Source organism: Aphelocoma coerulescens, chromosome 13, assembly GCF_041296385.1.
Source record: "Aphelocoma coerulescens isolate FSJ_1873_10779 chromosome 13, UR_Acoe_1.0, whole genome shotgun sequence".
Classification (NCBI taxonomy): Eukaryota; Metazoa; Chordata; class Aves; order Passeriformes; family Corvidae; genus Aphelocoma; species Aphelocoma coerulescens.
Genome location: NC_091027.1, coordinates 12,128,774 through 12,150,499, shown reverse-complemented (window position 1 = coordinate 12,150,499; position 21,726 = coordinate 12,128,774). Strand labels below are relative to the sequence as shown.

Sequence of the window (21,726 nt, the reverse complement as noted above, 5' to 3'; positions counted from 1 at the left end):
ATTTTTGGCCTTTGGTTGGATTTTTTTTCCCATATTCTTGATATCTAACTACTTGGAGTGCTGTTGACCCATTAAATTTCTCCCTGTTTTGGGGAAAAATGCTTCCATTCCTAAGTGATAAAGCTCAACACTGTTCAGTAATCACTACTCTATGGACATAACAGTTGCTGCAAAAGAGCCGTTAAAACCTTCCCCCGAGGACTTGTCTGTAATTTTACAGTGACTCTTTTAATTCTGTGAGATGTTCTAGGTTGTTATGTATTATGTCAGTTGTTCCACTCTAATATCTGGAAATAGGCCCTTGGTGCTGCTGTGTAGACATTCCTAAGGGCATGAATTAAATACAGTTTTAAAAACTGGCCAATCATCTGTGTGCAGTGTGTGTGATCTGCTGACATCAGAGCTGTAGAAAAACAAAGAATAATTCAGTCCAATTATACTTACTACTTTTTTGCAGTCATATAATGGTAACTTTTTGCAATAAAAAGTAAAACAAAACCACTTGGGGTAAGATGATAGGTTTGTTGACAGCAGTTTTATTGTTTATTATAACAGCTACAGGACTCAGTAAATCCAGTGATGTAAGAAAATTAGATAAAAACAATGGTAAAAAGATTCTTAGGAATGAAACTATAGATCAGTGCTAGGTATTAATTGGGGTCTTGTGACATTAACACTGCAGTCAGCTTCCTGTTCTCTGTGTTAAATCTAAAAATTGACTTTGGTGATGAAGTAGTGAAGTACAGTTCAGGAATTATTAGTAATGAAGATTTGTGTAAAATCAAGGGTAAAAAACTTGGTGAGATGTCATGCTTCCCAATCACTGACACCCAACCTTGTTAGCCTGTTTGGCAGGGATTGAATATGGCATTTGGCTGCAAAAAACCCCCTGAAAATACAGCTGCAGGGATAAGCCCTAAAAGTCAAAAAGAGCATTCATCAAGTATGATTAAGGAGCATGTGTTATTTGTGTTGATATGTATATATATGTGTGTGTATTATGAATATATATATATTCATAACGTGTATACAATAGTATACTGTGAATATATATTATTATGACTATGTATATGAAAATACATATTAATATATTATAAATGTATTTCTATTGCTTGTCACTCATGATGAATATGAACACAAAATGGAATTAGTAGTGTTTGCTGGTATGGCTGCAGAGTTGAATTGTTCTGTGTGTTTCAAAGCTATTTTTGTTCTTTTTAAAACATGCTTTCATATATTTTGAGACCCACTGTATATAGGAAGACAGACACTTCTAAGTATTTCAAGACAGGGTTCCCATTTTCCTCTGAGTCCTGAAAGATGTGGGTTTTAAAGTATTGCGTTATGAATCTTGCAGTCAAAAGAAAGGGGCAGGAGATGGGGGGAAGCCAGTTTCTTATTGTTTCCTTTTAAAGGCTTTTACACAGCCCCTGGAGATGCTGATCAGTTGAGGATATGCAATCATGCTTGTAGTTAGTATTATGTGCATTGGTGTTGTAAATGCAAGATAAATGTAGTATGGACAGTCTCATTGTCACTGAAACAAAATATCCCTTATGCTACTTTCTGTTTTACTTGTAGCAATGAGATACACATATATATACACACACACATTTTTATGCAGTGTAGAATTTTTGCTTTAAAAAATCTGCTGTGGACATCACAACCTACCCATGGACTTCACCACCCCCATCCTCTTATTGCCACAGGGGGATGAAGCATTATGACCTACTAATTAAAAATAATAGTCATTTGATGAAATTAAAAGCAAACTGAGACAATAGTGTCAACGTGCTAATCTAGCCAATGGTAGCGTAATACATTAGTGTAGTAGACATGAAGTCTGAAGGCTGTACTTCAGATGCTTTGGAGCATAAAGATCATGTGTGTTATTTGTGTTCTGCCTTTACTGACAGGTGATATTACAGTGATATTTGAAAGGATGTCAGTAGGGTAAAATTACGTATTTGGGTATGTGTCTCTTACTCTGTCCTAAATATCAGAACTAAGCTGAAATATTTATTTGCAAAGCCAGAGATATTTATCTCATGTCAATAGTCAATTAAAAGGATATTTGGGTTATTTTACTGAATGATTACTGGAGATTTAATCAGCTTGTGCAATAGCAGGACAAAAACGGACAGTTTCTCATTCTCTTTTTTGCTTGTGGCACTGTTTTAAGCCTACAAGATGCATGAGGGGAGAGGGCAGGTGAGGACAGAGGAAATTTTGGCTACATCATTCTCCTGATGAGCTTAGCAACTGCATGTGCTTCCAGCTCTCATGGGAAATGTTTTAAAAAATAAAATTATTTTCTACAGCTGTTTGATAGCAGTTCACCTCTCCGGTAGAGAATGAAAGAGAATGTGTTACCAGAGGTAAGGAGATGCATTTTGCCATAGCACTTTGTGGCAAGTAGAGAGCACATTACAGCAGCAGTGGGTGAGGTGTCTGTGCTGCAATGGATAAGGTTGCTCATGATGCGCTTCCCTGCGACACAGATCTGCGTGGCTCTTACTTTGAGAGGTCACTTGGCATGTTGTGTTTTTGAGTATCTGGTGAATGACGGTTTGTTTTGAGACCTGTTCAGGTAGTAAGAAATGGGAGAACATTATCCTCTTGGAAATCAGGAAAAGCAGAACCAGGAAAAAAAAAAAAATCTACATCTGCATAAGACTTGGTCATGGATAGAGGTGGCCTAGGGCAACGCTCTCTAGAAAGTTTCAGTAAATGGGGCACTCAAGACATCCTGGGCAATGGTGGTAACTCCAAGGCACCAGTGTTAGCACATAATGATGTAGTTGCGGATCTACTTGGAGGAGGATTTTTCTCTTACTCATCTTCTATCATGGTGAGCAGCTCACCCATGGCTGTGTGTACCACATCACTTTGACATGCTACTTAAATAGTTTCTGATGCGTTTTGCGGAAGGTCAGGTTGTCTATAGATAGAAAATAGAAGAAGAAATTAAGAAAAGGTGAGTAAACACTTAAGAAAAGGTGAGTAAACACTTCATTACAAGCTCTGGTGAAGTTCTGTCAGAGCAGAATGAAGAAGAAAGCAATTGCATGTTTGAGCTTTTCTTTTTTGCTAGAATTGCAAAGGTATATAGTAGATTGTCTAATGGGGGAAAAGGCTTAGAAAGTAAATGGTCTAATAGAAATCCTACACAGAGGCAGTGCAACTGTCTTTGCATTCCAGTCTGTGTGCATAAAAGTTTCTAATAAAAATTGAGTTAGGAAGTAATAACCTGTGTCTGGTATTCTACTATGCTTCTTACAGCTCACCTTCATGCTGACTCTTAACTGTCTCCTTGTTTGATTGTTTTTAAAGTGTGACTCCTGTTTTAGGACAGGGAGAATTCATTTTACTTTTGTCTTGGTGTTTTGTAAGAATTTTATGGGTTACTGCTTTATTGTAAAGGTTGTTGAAAGAAACTTAATAATTTCAAGTGTGTGCTATAGGGTTTTTTACTGACTTTTTCCCATCTTTTTGGATATGAGAGTAATTCTGCTTATTAAGACTCCACCTACATTTATTATTTCTGTTGGCCTTTTTCTGTGGGAAGAGCTGTCTTACTCTGACTCACAAAAGCCAGAGGAATGGGAGCTTTGGGCTCTTATATTACACTTCTGTAAGAATTACTAAATAAGCTGCAATCATAAAACTTCTTACTGAAGATTGTTTTGACTTCCACATTAATTTTTAACTCAAGTAGAACTTTTCTCCTCTGGAGCCGTGAAAATACCTTCCACTCAATTTCCTGGAACAAACAAATAACAGGTAATATTCTCAGTTGGTGGTATTTTGTGAGAAGGGAGGATTTTGCAGAAATCAAATACGCAGAAATCAAATACACAGAAACCGTGGATTAAAAACATAATGAAGTGACTGCAGTTTCTGTGTGAGCTCATTATGCAGAACACAAGCTCCTCACTAACAGAGGGAAGTGCAGGTTGTGTCAGCATCACTGGCATCTCCATGGAAGTCAGTTTACAGGAACCAGCAGTTGTTGGAGGTTGGCTCCTGCAGATGTTTTGGAGGAGAGGGTTGCTATCTTCTAAGACCCATGCAACAGAACATTCAGACACAGGTCATGGGGTGAAACAAGACACTGTTCTTCCAAAGATGGACATTGGGCTACTGTAGTTGTCACTCTGTTAAGGCTTGTAAAAGTAGCCTGTAGGCAAAGTTCATATTATTTTACCAATGATAATTTGTACTTCCCTATTTCTGTGTTTTTAGAAGCAATATTACCTGCACAATTAGTGCTTTGAAGCAGTGCGTATTTTGTGGAGAAATTTTTCTGCAGGTCTTCAGTTAATTAGGACCAGTATCTTTATGTTCCTGGAGTAAAAATTGTTAATATGGGGTACATTTACAGTCAAATGTACTCCTTAGAGATAATGATTTTAGGCAGTGAGAAATTATTAAAAACCCACCCACCAAATTCATGTGTCTCCTTGGAAAGTTCTAGCTCTCTTCCGTAGTTTGAGAGAGTCTGTATTTAATGCGATATAGTATCAGAACAACTGGTTTAAAGGTGTTTTGTATATATGATTTATTTTAGGCAGTGTGACTTGGATGGTAACAATACAAATTTTTAAGCAAAAGAAAGTGAAATCATGCACTTTTTATTTCAATAATGACATTATTTGAGTGAAGTAGCAATGTAATTTTCCCAACCAGAATAAGAAACAAATATTTTTTGCAAAATATTTGATAGTAAGACTTTCACATTTTCAGTGATGGTTAGTAAAGCAAAAGGTCTAGGAACTCTGGATAAGTGGAGGAGATGTACTAACTCTTTATTCCAAGGTTGCTTGTTTCATACTACTCACCATGTTCATATTGTTTCATTTTCTTTAAGTCCTGTAGTATTTTAGCATTCTCCCTTTTATTTATTTCTTTTGAAATGGAGACGTGAAGTGAATGCTGCAAGGCAAGGATACATTTCTCAGTGATAAAGTATTAAAATTATGAAGTGCTCCTCTGAGCACTTCTGCCATGTTATATAGGTGTTATTTTCTAGAGAAGAACATATTACTTCAGAGAAAGGTTTGAATAAATTCAGTCAAAAGCTGAGGTTATTGTAGCAGAAGATTTTACTGCAGAGTGATCTGTGCTTTTTGCAAGGATTTAAATTATGAACATGATGTTATGGCTGAATATTGGACATAGTGACAGGATAGTAGGAAATGCTATCTCACTTAAAGAACAATTTATAGAGCTACATTTATAGCAGTATATCAGAAAATGGAATGGAACAGAACTCTGCAGCAAAATTCTAATTTTTCTGTGACAGAATTCTTTTACCATTAAATAGGAGCCAAATTCTCTGGTTTGCCATTATTCTTTGCTGCTGGCATGCAGATGCACAATAGGCTGTACTTCAGCAGAGAAATGCAGAACATCTTCCCAAGAAAGATCAGAGGCATGTAGATTTTAGTTTCCTCTTAAAAATCTGATATGCTTCTTTTACCAGCAATCTCAGCAACAACAAAACTTTACGAGGTCGAAGTTTCTGTGTGGGTTCTGAATCCCTGTGTTTTATCTGTTACAGAAGTTTTTTTCTCTCTTGTATTACATTTAAATAATGCTTTAGTATCATATCCTTCATAATCTTGGCTTGTATTACAGTTATGCCTTCCAGCTTTGACAAACGTACTTAGTGCTTTCAGAGAACACCTTACTGTCCAAGCACACTACAGAAACAAGAGGAAAATATCTACATGTTAATAACAAGTAGATAACAAGATAACGAGTCCCAAATGGAGTAAGAAAAGTGAGCTGTTGGCACTTAGATTGGAGTACTCAGGAAATGTTGAAGGGGTAGTGCTAGAAGAGAGCATATTACAGATTCTGGGTAGCATGTGCTTATCATTTCATCTCAAATAGAGACATCAACATCAATAAAACAGCTGTTCTTTTTTTCCTATAAAACTACACTGAGAAACTAGATGCTGTTTACAGTTGGCAGATTATAGCTGATGAAAGATTCAGTAGCTGAAGTTTAGATTTAATGTTGAATTTTTAGAAACATCACTATTGTTTGGAGCTTGCTACAGCCAACTCTTTCCCTATGATCATACAAGGGAAGCTTTTCTGTGAATAAGCAGAAGGAGGAAAAATTCTGTGAACTCTCTAATTAGCAATAAATTCATTTTATTTAAAAGTAGATCTGTTAGTATGTCTAACAACCTTGACATATGTTTAAATCCAGTATTATCATCCAGGAGAGAGATTTATCCCACTGATGTTTTGTTCCCAGAATTTCCAGGTATTTGAAATTGGTTCTGCTGGCTGCTGCTGTCATAGGTATTTCCAACTGTCATGCAGGAGGACTTTTTCCAAGAAGTGAAGGTGAACAGTGGTTTTAGCTGCAGTACATTATGTCAGTAACTAATTTAGAGAGTTCCTGACTCCCAGTCACTGCACACAGAGAATTCTTACGAAGTCCTTGATGAAGACATTCAGTCTGTTGTCCTTGTGAGCTCTTTGGATTGCTCCTGATGTTGCTAATGGGGAGTCGGTCAGCTTTCTGAAGCAGAATTTTATACTGCTTTCCACAGGATATATGTGCATACGTTTAGAGAAAGAATTAGTCTTTGTATTTTCCTGGGCTTCAGCTCTGTCTTTGACTCCATAGGATCATGATCTGTTAGAGCTAGTACAGGAGGGAAGGGTGTTAGAGAGTTCTTGTACTACCACTGTACTCAGGAGAGCTATCTGAAATTGTCACCATCTTGCTCATCATTTCTGTGTGTCTCCACAGCTTTGCAAAGCCATTGCAGCTCCAAGAGGGAGTTGGATTCTGTCCATTCCCACATGTCATTAGCATTGCTCTCCTGTCTTCCAGTGCTGTTTTTTCTTCACTAGTGATGTCAGAACTGTTTAAGTTGCTATTTTGAATTTCAAATCCCACTTGAACTTGTCAGAAAAGCAAAGTCTATAGGATTTTGAAAAACTGTTCTGCATAGAACTCAAACATAAGAACTAATAGCCCTTCTGGGATAGTATTATAATACAGGTATTATATTCTGCCTTACTTTAAGTTTCAAAGTGTTTAAAAAGTTCTTTATGGCCTTCACATGTGAAAGAAGTAGTGCCAATTTCCAGCTCTTATCTGAATCACAAAACCTCCCCAAAGATTTGGAGGTGAACAGATTTTTCAGCTTTCTCAGAAATAATAGTTTATCTGAATTATTTTGAATTATTGATGGCAAACTTTACTTTCCGTGCAAGTCAGTTGTAGTACAGATTTTTTGCAGTGTTAAAAGTCAGTATTAACAAGTGTGTTTGTTTTAACACATGAAGTTTTCTCTAGGTCTACTTCATAATACTTTATTTAGTCAGTTTAGTGGTGCTTCAGGGTTTGTTTTTTGTGCTTCATCAGTCTACACTCAAAATACAGCTCATAAAAGAGGAAGATGAAAACTCATTTTTGTTGTTAGGAATCATAAAATATCACAAGGTTTCTCTTTCTTTAGCAACAGATGAAAAGATTAGTGTATGAGAGAGACAGTTCTGTGATGTGTTTCATTTCATGTGGTGCTTCTCTGAGTCCTGTTATTCTGTATCATCCCTAATGACTGCAGTGCCTTGAGTCACAGTGTTGTCTTTTTAAAACCTTTCACTTTTTCATTCTTTGTTCTCAAGGTTACATCATGCAAAATAAAATATTATATTTTTTTGCACTAGTACAGGCTGTATAAAAAACATTTCTAATCCTTCTGTGAAAATTGAAACAGCTCTGGTCTGGGGGAAAGGCTTTGGGCCTGTTTCAAGTATTCCCAACTTCTAAAATGAACTGCTGTTTCTTCCTCTGTCTGAAAAGGTGTGGGTCATGTCTCTTGCCTTTAAAAGTATTCCAAGGTGGTAATTCTTCCACTCTCTTGCTTTGGTAATTTAACTTACATAATCACCATGAATTGCAAACCACTAAGAACTATCCAAAGGTAGTTTTGTTGTTTAAATAATTATGAAGATGAAAGAACTTTTTCTACTTTACTATAAATGTGAAAAGTCAGGCTAAAAATATGAGAGAGGTATGAGGAGAGGAAGACTTCTGATTTTATTTCAGTGGATTTGCATTATGACTAAGAAGGAACAAGCAAGTTGAATTAAATACATTATTCAAAACTTCTGTTTTGGCTTGATTAAGTCTCTGCTCTACCTATAATTTTCCTTACCGTGTCACTTTACATTCTGGCGAGGTAGGGCATAATGTTCCCTACAGAGCTTTTATCCCAGCTGTCTGCAGCCTTTGGCCCCTCTGGTCATTTTTGTTGCACCAAAAAATCCTACAGAAATGTGTGAGAATTTTGAGTTCTACACTCCATCAGAGTGAACAGACACTTTGCTGAGGGCTGGGGGTTGTCTCTGTGTCGAACCCCTGGATCCGGTAGACTCTCGTAGGAAGTATTTAGTGCAGAAAAAGCTATGAGAAAACTTAGTAGTAAACCAGGTTAGCTTTTACCACAATTCTTTACTGCATTTAAACCTTGGCTGTAAGTCTGTGCTCTGCCTTTTTCTTTGTGAACTACTGAAACTCTTGTAAAGCTCCTGACTATAGTATACAGGTAGCTATGGAAATACTGAGGAAATCAGAACAACAAACCTCTCCACAAAAAAAGCCAAACATAACCCAACAAAAAACATGAGCTGTAATTTTTTTCTGGTCTCACTATACCTTTCTTGACGTTTGCCCCAAAATAATCAGTCTTACATTGATACTGGAACAGGGCAATTTCTTTGATTTTTCTTTAAATTGAAAAATAAGGAACCAAGTATGAACTGCCAAGAGGTTTTTTTACCAATATGTGCTGCTGCTTGCTCCATTTGAATTTCATAGAAACACACATGTATTCCTCAGCAGTCTGATTTTGTTGAAAGCTGGAAGGCTTTCACTAAGAGGAGCCAAAGGAGTCTTTTCCCTTTGCTTTTGTACCACTCCAAAAAGCTTTCTTGTGAAGCATCTCCGATAACACACACTGATTAAAAACATGTTTTCCAAAACAATTCTATGAGTACCCCTGTATGGAATGAAGAAAGAACGTGGTGCCAAAAAATGTTCCTTTTCCCCAAGAGACCAATACAGTAGGACAGCAAGGATGCTTACGAAGATTCTTAAGTGCCTTGCAGAAATAGTTGCTAGTGAATTTTGAGTGACTTTTGACCAGGCAACTGTAATTTTCTGCCACTAATGAGCACTTTTTAGGTATTCAAGGAGAAAAGATCTATCAAAGGAAAGAGTTCTCTGAAGTCTTTTTGTCAGAACAAAGAATGTACAAGAAGTTTTTAAACTGTTCTTGAATATTCTAAATAGCTAGTATGAAAGGCCAGTAGTAAACTTCATACATGAGACAGAATTTTGAGAAGGAAAGTGTTGATCACCTAATCTCTCATTAATGCCTTGGAAAGACATTGATCCTGTAATGTCTTAGTTTTTGCATATACTATAGGCACTCCATCTAGTCCATCTTGGTCCCATTGTGGAGATCATCATCTTGGATTTTACGATTTGAGCTAATTCATTTGGTCAGTCTTTCAGCTTGAAGAAAGCTCGTACAATGCTGCTCTCAATGTCCAATGCTCTCATTTTTTTAATGGTGTGGAAGCAGATTCCCCAGGTGCTTTGGCCAGTCAGCTGTACTTAACACATAGCAGAAAATACTTGTGTTGAGGGGAAGCTGTGCATGACCACCAGGCTGGGATAACCTTCCTGAGACAGCAATAGTTACAAGCAAGCAGCAGACATGGTATTAAACCAAACCAGGCAGAGCATCATTTATGTGGAAATACAGTTTCTTCTTTCAACAAAGTGTGATCAAGGAAAGATTGGAGCAAGGCACATTAACAAACTCTTCTCTTTCCTTCCCAGAATTACGACAACAGCTGCTTGTATGATGGACCTGAGGAGATATCCACTGGATGAGCAAAACTGCACGCTGGAGATTGAAAGCTGTAAGTACTTCTGCAAATCCTACTTATTCTGTGGTCAACTGCTTCAGTGGTTTTATTTCTGTCAGGTTCTGTTTTTTTCAGGTTTTGTTTGGGGTTTTTTTTTTACATGCTACTAACCCAGTTGTCTTTCTGTCTGATGATGTTTAGATCCTTGTAAACACGTGAAAAAAATAGCTTTCCAGATGGATTAGTAATTTGTGGCACAAGGATTAGCAAAAGTTATTCTGTGTTTTGATGGACAATTTACAGCTTTAAAAGTCTCATTCAAATGCCTTGTTGGAGTTCATGTGAGGAGCACAAGGATTATTATCAGTTCTTTATCCTCCTTTACTGCTGAACTGTGTGGCAGCTTGTTTCCATTTATAAATGGAGGCAAGAGGTTAGAATTGTCCTTGAAATAGGTGTTTTGTGGGTTTTTTCCTAACCACTGTTAAAATTTCAATGCATGTAAACAGTGTGTTTATATATACTGATTTAATGGCTGGTGTCTATTGAACTTTTTATATAAACAAAATTCGTGAAGTAAAACCTCTCTTTTCTCTGAAAAAGATTCATGATCACTTTTATAATGACAATACTGCAAGCACATTGACACTCTAATTAAGATTATATCAGCACTTTTAAGATTACTGTCACATTTTAATATACAGGACACAAGTATGTGTATTTTTAAAATAACTTCTGTATTATGAAATATGTGGGATTTCAATGTTTAATTTGTTCTCCAGTCTGGTAAGAACTTGGTACAGCTGAACTTCTGTTTGAGAAAGCATTTAAGAATATGCTTTACATTTGTGTCCAAATTTCATTCATTTTACTGGAATTTACATATATGCTAAAATTCTTGTGACACTGTTGCCTGAAATAATTTCCATGCATAAGTAAGCCGAGTGATACTATAGTTAAAATTCTGTATACTGATATTCACAAGCAGCAAATGTAGTGATGGACTTTGCTCTGAGAGTGGATAAAATCTAGTTTGTTTGGGATCATTTTGTAGCTCAGTATAGAATTTCCATTGATAGCATTTGATTCAGAATGCCATACCTGCAGCCAGCTATTATACAACCAGTATATAGGTGGCATATATATAAGCTGATTGTAATGTGTGAGAAAACTATTGGCATAATTCAGGCTTACAGAGATTTTTATTGAGAAAGTTTTTGCTATAACAGTGTCTTTTAATTGTTCTCGTAGCAAGGACCTCGTATTTTTCTATTTTCCAATTGTGTGTGTCAGGTGGGAAGCTGGAGAATCAAAGGAAATCCTTTCTCTCTGTTTACAACATTGTTTAAATGGCCAACATGGTCTTGCCATCTCTCTGCATTGCTAAGATGACAAAGTCTTACTGGGATTCACAAACTAGATATTGCATCTTTCATCCTTTCACAACCCACTCTGGAAAGTATTCACAGGAAATACCTGCCAGGTCAGTCCTTATGAAAAGCAGAAAATTAAGTTATGTCTCTACTTTTCAGTGAGAGCACTTTTTCTCATTCAGACTTAGAATGTGGGACTTGTAAATTGAAATTTCCCTTTCATCTGGTTTGGAGTGGAGGTTTGGTGCAGATCACTTATCTTTCAAGAAACAATCCTAAACACCGAGGTATTGAGCTCTCAAATTGTTGTTCCACTTGGTATGAAAACTTGATGCTCGTTATATCATAGAAAGTGTTGGTGTTGAATTTACCATAGAAGTTGGGATGCCTGGAACAGAGGTCATTTGTGAATTTGTGAGCTCTATTGCAGCATCGCAAAGGTAAAATGAATTTAAATCAGGATACTGCATGTAGCCAGCCTATCTTTCATGGCAATAATAAAGTCCACTAAAGAATGTGGATAGAGTAACACTTGAACTGTGTTTTGAAGCACAATCACGCTGATTGGTCTTCATAAACATCATCCTGTCCTGACGAAAACCTGTCTTGTCTACTCTTCGTGAATCACTTCAGGCAAAAGTGCTGGTAGGTAGATGGGCAGGGTGAATAAAATTGAAAGTAACTTTCCGAGTCATTCAATGCAGGTGCTGGAGTCATAATCACTTCTAAAAAGTGGTTAAGCTGCATGCCTGAATAAGATTGGTTTCTTGCCCTACTGATCCTGTTGGATGCCTGTTTCACCACTGCTTTCTTGTAGTGATTAGGTATTCAATAAATTCTATCCCAAGTGTTTTCTTCCCTATGAAGGTGTGAAATTAATACTCACTGCTTGGGCCTACAATTTTTTTTTTAATTCGGTGTCTTCCCTAGCTTTCCTGGGACCTTCATAACACATTTGATGAAAACACTCATAGTTTCTCATAGAATTCATTTCATGAAACTGAATATTTCAGTCTTTTTTAGCTTTCTCATGCAGGATTGTGTTAAGAGAAATGCAGAACGGGCATTAGTTCTTCATTAGGAATAACTAATATCTTAAACAGTGTCCCAGATGAAATCCATATTATGGTATGGCATTAATCCTGCCCTTCTTCAAAGAGCCATCTCTGCTTTTCTGCTTCTCTGCTTTCTGAATATTACAGGTGAGAGTCTTTTCTGCAACAGTACAGTAAGGTCTTTCCCTTCCTCACTCATTTTCCAGCAGTGGCTTCTTTATAGTTTTTCAAAGAATTTTTTTGCATAGTGCTAACATGACTTGGCATTTCATAACACTGTTTACATCAATCAATGTTCTTAATATTGCTGCAGTCCTCAAGGTTATCCAGGTCTTGTTACATTTGTTCTGATCATCCCTGGTCTTAACAAAGCCTGCAGATTTTGTTTCATTAGAAATTTCATTAACACACAAATACTAAAGAATATTAATGTCAAGAAGAAAGAGCTTTGCTTATAGTCATTCTCTGTATTAAACATGACCTTTCAGTGCAGTACAATTTCCTACATACCTTTTACATATCTATATTGTCTTTTCTTAGTTAGTCTTATACCAAATACTTCTGAGAAATCCAGTTCAGATATACTTTGTTTAAAAAAGGAGTTATTGTCAAGTCAGGTCATTTGAGTTGTAATGAGAGACTTTTATTCCATTTCAATGCATGTTAATGTCTCTGAAGTCCTTCCATTCTTTCTCTGCTTCCTCCTTCCTTTCCTCCCCTCATCCTCTTACTGATGCCAGAGTTGAATGCCTTCTTAAATCCCTGAGCTTCTGTTTTTTTCACGTCATAGTGTTTACTGAAATTTTCGCCAATATAAAGTTTTTGTTAACCTAGATTTGCATAAGTGTAGATTAATTTGCAAAGTAGAAATTCTCGTGGAAAAGGGTTGTATATAAAATATAAAACATTACATAGATGGGGTGATTATCATCTATTAAGATACAATAGACAGCATTTTTCCTATTTCAGTCTAGGACAGTCCTAGTGAGATGCTGAAAGTGTAAGAGAGGACTATTGCCCATTAGTTCAGAGAGTATCAGTTTTGAGAAATGAAATCCTGGGTTTTTTTCCATGTATAACTAGCTACACTCTGAGGTCCTTTAAAGGCAGAAGCTTGTTGAATGTTCAGTTTTGCTAAGATGCTTTTAAAACTGTGGGCTGTCATGTCCAAGGGGGTCTACTCTGAGCTATTCTTCTCCCTTTCTTTTGTTATTCTCCAACATACTGAACAACAGGGTTGTAATACCAGAGGGAAATCAATTTTCCTATATAGTCATTTTTTAGTTTCCCAACTTGCAGGCAACAGAGTGCTTTTTCCTTTTTAGCTGAATATTGACTTGACTCAGTGAATACCTCTCTGTTCTGCACCCTACCTCTGCCACTGCAGTTTGTATTGCTGAGTTTCTGATGATTCTTGAGAATAATTTTATTTCTCTGCTGTTTCCTGCCTCTCTGGAATTGTAACTGTTGAAAGGAATGTCTCAGCTAATCAACCATAAGACTAGTGAGAGCTCAAAGGCAATAAGAAGTACGAGGGAGTTTGATGAATACTTCATATTCCTATAAACTAATAAAATATATTGCACATCCTCTAGCATAACAAATTATTGTGATTCTTTTGAATATTTTTAAATGCAGCTATTCAAGATTCATCTGGTATATCTGGACCTTTGTCCATTTCAATTATGCGGTGCCACATAAAGACAAAAATTTACTTCAATTCCTTCTTCTCTTGTTTCATGTGTTTGGCCTAGCTATATTTATGTTATACAGAGGTAAAATTCAGAATCTGCCTTGTGACAGAGGATTTTTTTGGAGTTGTTTTTTCCATTTCTTTGTTGCTGTGGAACAAATAAAAATGCACCAAGTTTCTTCTCAGAAGCATATCCTCAGAAACACTTTCCATAGTGTATTAAAGATGTGGCATTAAAGAAGCACACCAAAGCCCTGCTGTCGGAAGCCTTAGTGGACAGGGAGCTCCCCGTGCAGCTATACTGTCCAGGGAAAAGTACTCACAGACAGGCAGGGGAACTGCTTTGCTGATGAATGAGAAATAATTGTTTGCAGGACATTTGATATATGTGAAAGCCTGGGGTGTTTGGAGCAGAAATCGCTAGATTTTTTTTTCTCCTTCATGACAAAACCACCAGAGAAGCGCACTAGGTTAAAAACTTCCATTCAGTAAGAGAATCTGAAAAAAGCCAGAAACAGAGTCAAAAGAGTATCATTTCTCCCCGTGGCAGTGCAGCCCAGTACCAAACACTTTCTAATCAGATAACCTTCGAAAGCTCATCAACAAGAGAAAGAGAAGTCATCTTTGTGTGCTCAAGGTGACTTTACCAGTACTTTTAAGGCGCTGAAAAGAAATTAAAGCAGCCTTTTGCTGAAGCTTTGAGTACTTTGCAGATGGCTGCTCAGGCCATCGATCAAGGCTGTAATCAGGTCACATGGGACAAATGGTAGAACTCCAGGAGCTGACCAGGCAAGGCTTTTCTGGGTTAGAGGCGAATGTGTTTGATGGCAGGCAAGAAACTGCCAATCCCCAGGAGTGGGGTGTTCAGTTTATGAGGATACCGTGGGAACACGTCACTTTCAACAACTGCACATGACTCTTGGGCCACTGACAGCTAGACTTTTAAAAGCTGTTAATTTTTTTTTTCTTCCTTTTATCAAACTTAATGTGTATTCCATCCCCTCTCTCTCTTCTGCTGAGTCTTTTTGCATCATGGCCCTTGCAGAGAGGATATTCCTTTATCAGCAGAAGGTGGTCTTGTCAAAGCACACCTTTTTCATCTTGTTCATCCTCTCCATGTTCAGATTTGGATTCTGTGCAAATTCAACCTGTACAGCACTGCATTTGCAGAAGAAACATGGTTGTTTAGGAAACAGTGATGAATTCCCCCTATGTCCATTGCCATTTGGGAACCATCAGCTTTAAGTGTGGCTTACTTGGGACAGGTACTTTGTTTTTTATTTGTCCTCAGTAATTTCATCTCAAATATGCTAAGAGAAAAGGTATCATTTCAGTGGCATAAGTTCACTGAAAATGAACAGGAAATCCTTGACTCCTCTTTAGTGTGGAGACAGATGATTCAGGAAAAGCTAAAATAATCCCCAGCAGCAGATGCTTTTTCTCGGTAGTCTGAAGAGGGGAAGGAAATTTAGACTCACCATCAGTGCATATGATCAGGGTGGGCTGTGTACAAGTGAATCAGTGTTTGTAAGGTTTTCATAACACAGCTGGGGACTTTGGTTGGGCTTTCAGACTGGAGTTCAAATAACACCTGAGATATATTACGGGTATGCAAGAGGGAAGTATTTTCCTTTTTTCATTGTATCTCAGTACATCTTTGCAGCAGCCTCTGCATCCTGGGAGCTCTCATAGCACAAACAAGGTGATATATTGTTTGCAAATGAAGAAAGAATTGTGCATGAGTTCTGCAACAGACTCTTAATGCTTTCAAGCTACCTGGAGTTAAATCTAAAAGGGAATGCAGTGCACAAATATCTAATCTGTGCCTATCAGCCCAGACCGTACCAGCAACATATATTTCCACAAAAAATTCATAATTTTAAGTGCTTTTTTTTATTATGTTTTATCATTCTAGAGTTGAATATGGAAAACATATATAATCATTGTCATAGGTTAGCAAGCTAAGTCTCAGAAGTGATGTTCTTCCTACAGCTTTCTCTATGACTTGACAGAACCTATCAGCTGGCCAGTTTGAATATGGACAATTCTTTAAGCCACTTAAAATTGTGACTGCCTCTGTGATACACACTTAAGAGTAGACAAACTCCCCCCCAAGCTCTCTCTTGTTTCCGGTGCTGGGACAGGTGGCTGTGGGGCCCGAGCAGGGGCCAGTGGGCCTGGCCCAGGCCCTGCTCAGGCCGGGACACGGCTCCAGGATGACCACCCCCAGCAGGGCTGTGGGCAGCCAGAGTGGCTCGGTTCCCCCCCCCCTCCACTGCAGCCAAGATTTCAGCAAAAGTGGCACTGCTGTCCGGCAGAGGTCAAGTGACCATCAGCAATAAGCCACACAGCTACAAGGCCGAGGTGAGATTAACCCTTTTATTGCTGTGAAGAGCTGAAAACCTGAGGGAAGAGAAAGAGGAGATGCTTAAAGCTGAAAGTCTGTTGTAAAGCTATGATATATCAGAGTATCCCGTTGTAACTTCATGAAGATATGGGGGGTGGAGTGTTCAACTCGTAAGCAAAAGCACCTGCGCTGAGATAGGCAGATGCTGACGCAGCTGTAATTTCATGAGAAGTTTGGACAGGGAGAGATGGAGCAGATGAGGACTTTTGCTCCAAATGGGAAAGGAGAAAACCTCAGTTCCTAGAGATGCTCCCAGAGATAGTCCTATAGTCCTAACGATGAAGATGAGGAAGACCCTTTGCTCCCAGGGAAGGAGAAGGGCCTCTGTTCTTAGAGATGAAATGCTCCCAGAGATGGGTGAAGAGAACTTTTGTTTCTGAATGGCTCAACCTTAAAATTGTACCCCAAAAAACTTCAAGAGTGGACCCTCGAAAGCAGTTGCAGGAAAAGCTGCAAGTCGGGGGAAGGGACTCACATGCCAGCAGAGAGACCTCTTCCTAAATGGACTAAACAATATTTGGAAGTGGGCGGCTGTCTCATTGTGATAATGTTTTCATAGCACGAGCAAGAAGAGACTTCTCTTTCTAAATGGACTGAACAAGGTTATTGTGGAAGTGGTAAACAGACTGAACATCTTAAGGGCTGTCTTTTTACATTGTCAGTGGGAGAAGGGAGGAAGGTGGGGGGGAGGAGAGTTCTGAAGGTGGTATAATTTTTTTTTCCTTCTTTTAGGTCTGTTAATAAACTTCTTTATATTCTTTCAAGTTTGGTGCCTGCTTTGTGTTTCTCCTAATTCTTATCTCACAGAAGATAAGCAGTAATGAGTATTTTGGGCCAAAGCACTACACTAAATTGCTGTTTCTGCCTGGTTACAAACCCAACCTGCTACAATCATAAAGACACAGAAACAAAATATGAATGGTTTTAAAACTTTTAATGCATTTAGCCTTTTAGATTCAGTTTGAACAAGAGTAAAATTTTCTTTATTACAAATAACCCTGTGTTTTATCAAGGGATTATTGGAAATGAAAAGGGCCCTTTTCAAAAAGTCCATATTCAGAATGTATCAAATATATTTGCTAAGGTTTGGGGGGAAAAAATTACATGTCCAGGAAGGAATCTCTGATGGTGCAGAAAGATATTTTCCAAAAGAAAAGAAAATACTTCTAACAAAAGCTGATAATCTTATATCCAATAAATTATGTAGAAGTATGGAAAGCTGATGAGTTAGCACTTTATAGTCCTGTTTTGAGAAGGTATGAATTTTACAAGATAAATGTTCACCGTTTTTTGTTTTAATTTTTAGAATCTCAGTTATAAAATGTTATATTTTAGGCAAATTTTTTTCAGCAGGTCTGGTATTCTTTTCAAATGCCTTGTAACTGGTGACTTCTTCAAGAAAAATAAGTAATTATAAGTGCTATTGGAAAAGTTATGTGATATTGTTACATACCTTAGCAGGGTGTAGTGTATGATCTGAGATTATACCTTTTTTTTTATTTTCTTTGGAGTGCACGTGTGGTTAGGTTCTTCATTGTAAGGGACAGAAGTGGTACTGAAAGCTAATAATGGCTTATTCTCCATGGTATCAGGTTACTCAAGCAGTCTGTTATCTTTTTCAAAATGAAATAGTTTCTTCAACATGCTACAGCTTTTATGAAATAGTAATATTTATCATGTGCTGGAATCCCTTGATCTCAGGTCTTTTGCTTTAGAAGACGATGCAAACTGTGACTATCACACAGTGATTACATACTTGGGAAAAGAAGTGAAATATGTTTCTACAATCATTTTATTTCCTAAGATAAGAGGTTTTTTCCCAATATATAACTACAGTTGTCTTTTGTTCATCAATTACATTAAAGAATTAATATAATTTTTTTAGATGAGTTTTCAAAGCATCCAGGGGCAGGAGGGCACTTGTTTGAGACTGTTGTCAGTCTGATCTCTATTTGCCCTTGGTCACTGATAGCAACTCAAACAGTTAATGCTAGTGCTCTTGCTAATGCTGTTCAGCTAATGCTGAATTAATTAAGCGGGAGAAAGATGAGAAAATCAATATTTGAGTCACTGCAAAACTGTGGATTCAGATGAAATTTGGCAAGCCATTTTGGCCTGTTTACAAAACAACAGCAACAAAGAAAACGGGATCAACTATTACCCTACCCTGGCAAAGTGTCCCCTCTTTCCCCATGGACCGCAGTTGGACTGGGGCGAGATGTAGCAAGGCTCATTAAGCTCCATCTCTAAAAAGAATTCAATTTGCTGCTTTAGGAGCAAGCCAAATGACCAGACTGGTGAGTGTGCCCTGTATTTGGGTCACTGATGCTGGTCCATTTGGCCTAAATTTCTAGAATAGGAATTGAAGATTCATCTCTCAAATATGAGCTTAACTCTCCTCAGTGGCTTTTGTTAAAGAAAAGAAATATCTGTATTCTCCAGCAGGGTTGGAGTTTTTTTGTTTGGGTGATTTAGTTTCATTTTTTTCCAAACTCCAAGTTTTCTTTACTTTTTCTTACTGATGCTCAAATGCAAAATATTGCATCATTGGTCACTGAACAGGAAAAGAATTTCATTGGTTTTGTTTCAGCAAGTAGAAGCTAGAGTGAATAATAAGATCATCTTTAGTTTTGATTATGACATTAAATTTGGGTTGAAGAAGTGTTGGCCTTTCAAGAAGACAAGCCTAGGAAACATTATTTTACTTTGGTGGAATAACAGAGAAGAAATTGAATTCGAAGCAGCATTGGCAATGTTAAAAATTACAATCTTTTCATCCCTTGATCACACCTTGCTAATGATGAGAGCGTTGTGAAACAAGTTAATTCTGTTTTCAGTTGCTCATGTTACTTGGTACTGGTAGTCAGGCTGATCAAATTCCACCCATATTTAGCAAGTGCAAGCTACTTTCTCCCACTGGATGCAGTCCCATTTTCCTATGTCTTAAGTTTATATATTGAAGTCAAAGTTAGTATTGCTTATGGCAGTAATCATTCATTTAAAAAGAATTCAGCCTTATATTATCCAACTTTTGGCAGTGCTAGGGGAATTATCCTCTGGCTCATTCTTCTATCTTCCATCAGTCTGAAACCACTGTAGTTGATGTGGGAAAGTGCTACTGCAAATTTGCTAAGATGTTGCATTGGTGTGCAGGTCTACACAGGGAAACTATCGTAGTTTTAGAAATATGTGATACCTATGCCACTCAGAGTATCCACTGTGTTTTTGACACACTGTCCAAAATTATTTGGATGGAAATTCAAGATACCTTTTATGTATGAAAAATTCTAACTTTCTCATGATATGCATTTGTTCTGAGTAAAAATAAAACATGAATAATGCTGTTATTACACCAAGGAGCCTCAAACATGTTTTGTGAATGAACATTTATAAAGGAAAGGATGTCTAAGTAGTCGAGAGAAATAAAGATTATACTCTTTATCATTTATGTTGTATTTATAAAAGCTGGGGTTTATTTTGCCCCTATTTTTCTTATGTGATACTTCAGGTGTGTTTTTTTCACTGTTGCTTTTTACATGAGGAAAGAGAAGTCACTAAGTAGATTAATCATGTACTTATATTTCAAGGTATACTTCAGGAATAATTCAGGATGGAAGGGTCCTCAGGAAGTCCTTAGTCTAATCTATTTTAAAAATGGTCAGCTCTGTGGTCAGACCAAGTTGCTCAGGGCTTTGTCCAGTCTGGTCTAGAAAACCTCCCAAGACAACCTGTTCCAGGTTGGTTGTTCCTGACCATAACAGTGAAGAAATTTAATGGAAGCTTTCTATCTAATTTATCCTGTCCTGGGATGCTACATCTGCCTCACAGAATCAGGAATAAGTATTTACCATTACTGATCTGAAATAGAAACTAAGTGCTCCATGACCTGCATTGTGAAAAAGTTGTAAGTCGTGTAACAGAATGACAATACCATGACAATGCTCTGAATAAATCAGTATGTTATACAAGTAGCCCTGTAATTTAACAAAGTCAAACTATACAGGTTTTCTTCAATGTATGATCTGGTGTGGTATAATCTGTTCCATATATCGTTGTTCAGTTACACAGGTACTATTCCCATTATATAGACTGAAGTGTCTCTGTCACTGCTTGTTATGGTTTAAAAACTCTCAGAAAGAGGGTTCTTTTCCCCTTGACAATTAACGCAGTTCTTGGTGCTCGAGGCATGAGCTCTGGCGTGCCCCAGGTCAGAATGAGTCCAGCTGCGTTCTTCTGTGCATCGCAGAAGCGACTTCAGCATCAGGAAAAGTGCTGCTGGCTGAGCTAGCTAGCTGGCTTCTTTGCAGATGGAAACGCGGCAGGAGCCAACGGGATCGGCTCACGTTAGCTCGGAGACAAAGGAAGAGAGAGGCTGTTCTGGTCTGGCTTCTAACAGGTTTATTGCTAGAAGCCTCGCAACCCGAACGAGCTCGGAAGGGATGGAACGCGATGGGATTGATGGGATCCTGCTCCGAGGCTCATCCTCAGTTTTATAGGCAATTTGAAAACTGCGGTGAAAGGGGAAAACAACCAATGAGTTACAAGCCAGGGGGAGGATGCAATTTAACAAGAACCACTGGGGGAAACCGAGAGGCGGGAGTTATAACAGAGAACCAGTGAACAACGGAGTAACCGAGAATTTTCCCGAACCGGGGGTGGTGGCTTGGACCCGGGCGCCGCCCAGGGGGGGTGCAGCTTAGGCTTCTGAGCCGCCCCTCGACCCACACTCTGAGTCTGCCTCTTTGGGAAACTCGATCCAGGGGATGGGCTGAGATTGACTGGCATCACGCTGCCCCAGCCCCACAGTGGGCTGGGTCACACCAACAGATAATGATGTTTGGCTCAGTAACATCTTCATTGTTACATGCATTTAAAAGGAAAATCTCTATATTCTGTGACTGTGCAACATACAAGTTGTCTTTATTGGGTACAGAGCACAAATATAATTGGTCAGTTTTGCAGGAATGTATTGGAAGTGCAGAGATTTGGAACTTGTGGTATGTCATACTTCTACTCCTCAGCTGCAGAGCAATCTGCTATGTGCATTTGCTCTCATACAAGCCTGTCTCATCTTGTGATTGATGTGTCACTGCAGCCAGAATTCGAGATGTTACCTCAGCCCAGCCACTAATTTCACATAAAAACAGGATAATATAACAAAACAATTTGAGAGTCAGTATTTGGCTCTATGTGTAAGAACACACCTTTCCACTCTGACATGATGTGAGCTGGTACTGTGCGACATTGGAAACAACTCCTTGTAACAGTAGGAGTGTGCAATTGCAT

General features: G+C 38.0%; 1 protein-coding gene across 6 annotated transcripts in view; it reads left to right on the top strand.

Moving 5' to 3' along the window:
• The window catches only part of GABRB2 (gamma-aminobutyric acid type A receptor subunit beta2), a 156,407-nt gene that overhangs the window by 75,563 nt on the left and 59,118 nt on the right, over positions 1-21,726 (top strand). For all 6 annotated transcript variants that reach the window (XM_069028963.1, XM_069028962.1, XM_069028961.1 and 3 more), the window contains one exon: positions 9,884-9,966. In XM_069028963.1, coding sequence (XP_068885064.1) covers positions 9,884-9,966 — 83 coding nt within the window. The remainder of the gene's footprint in view (positions 1-9,883; positions 9,967-21,726) is intronic.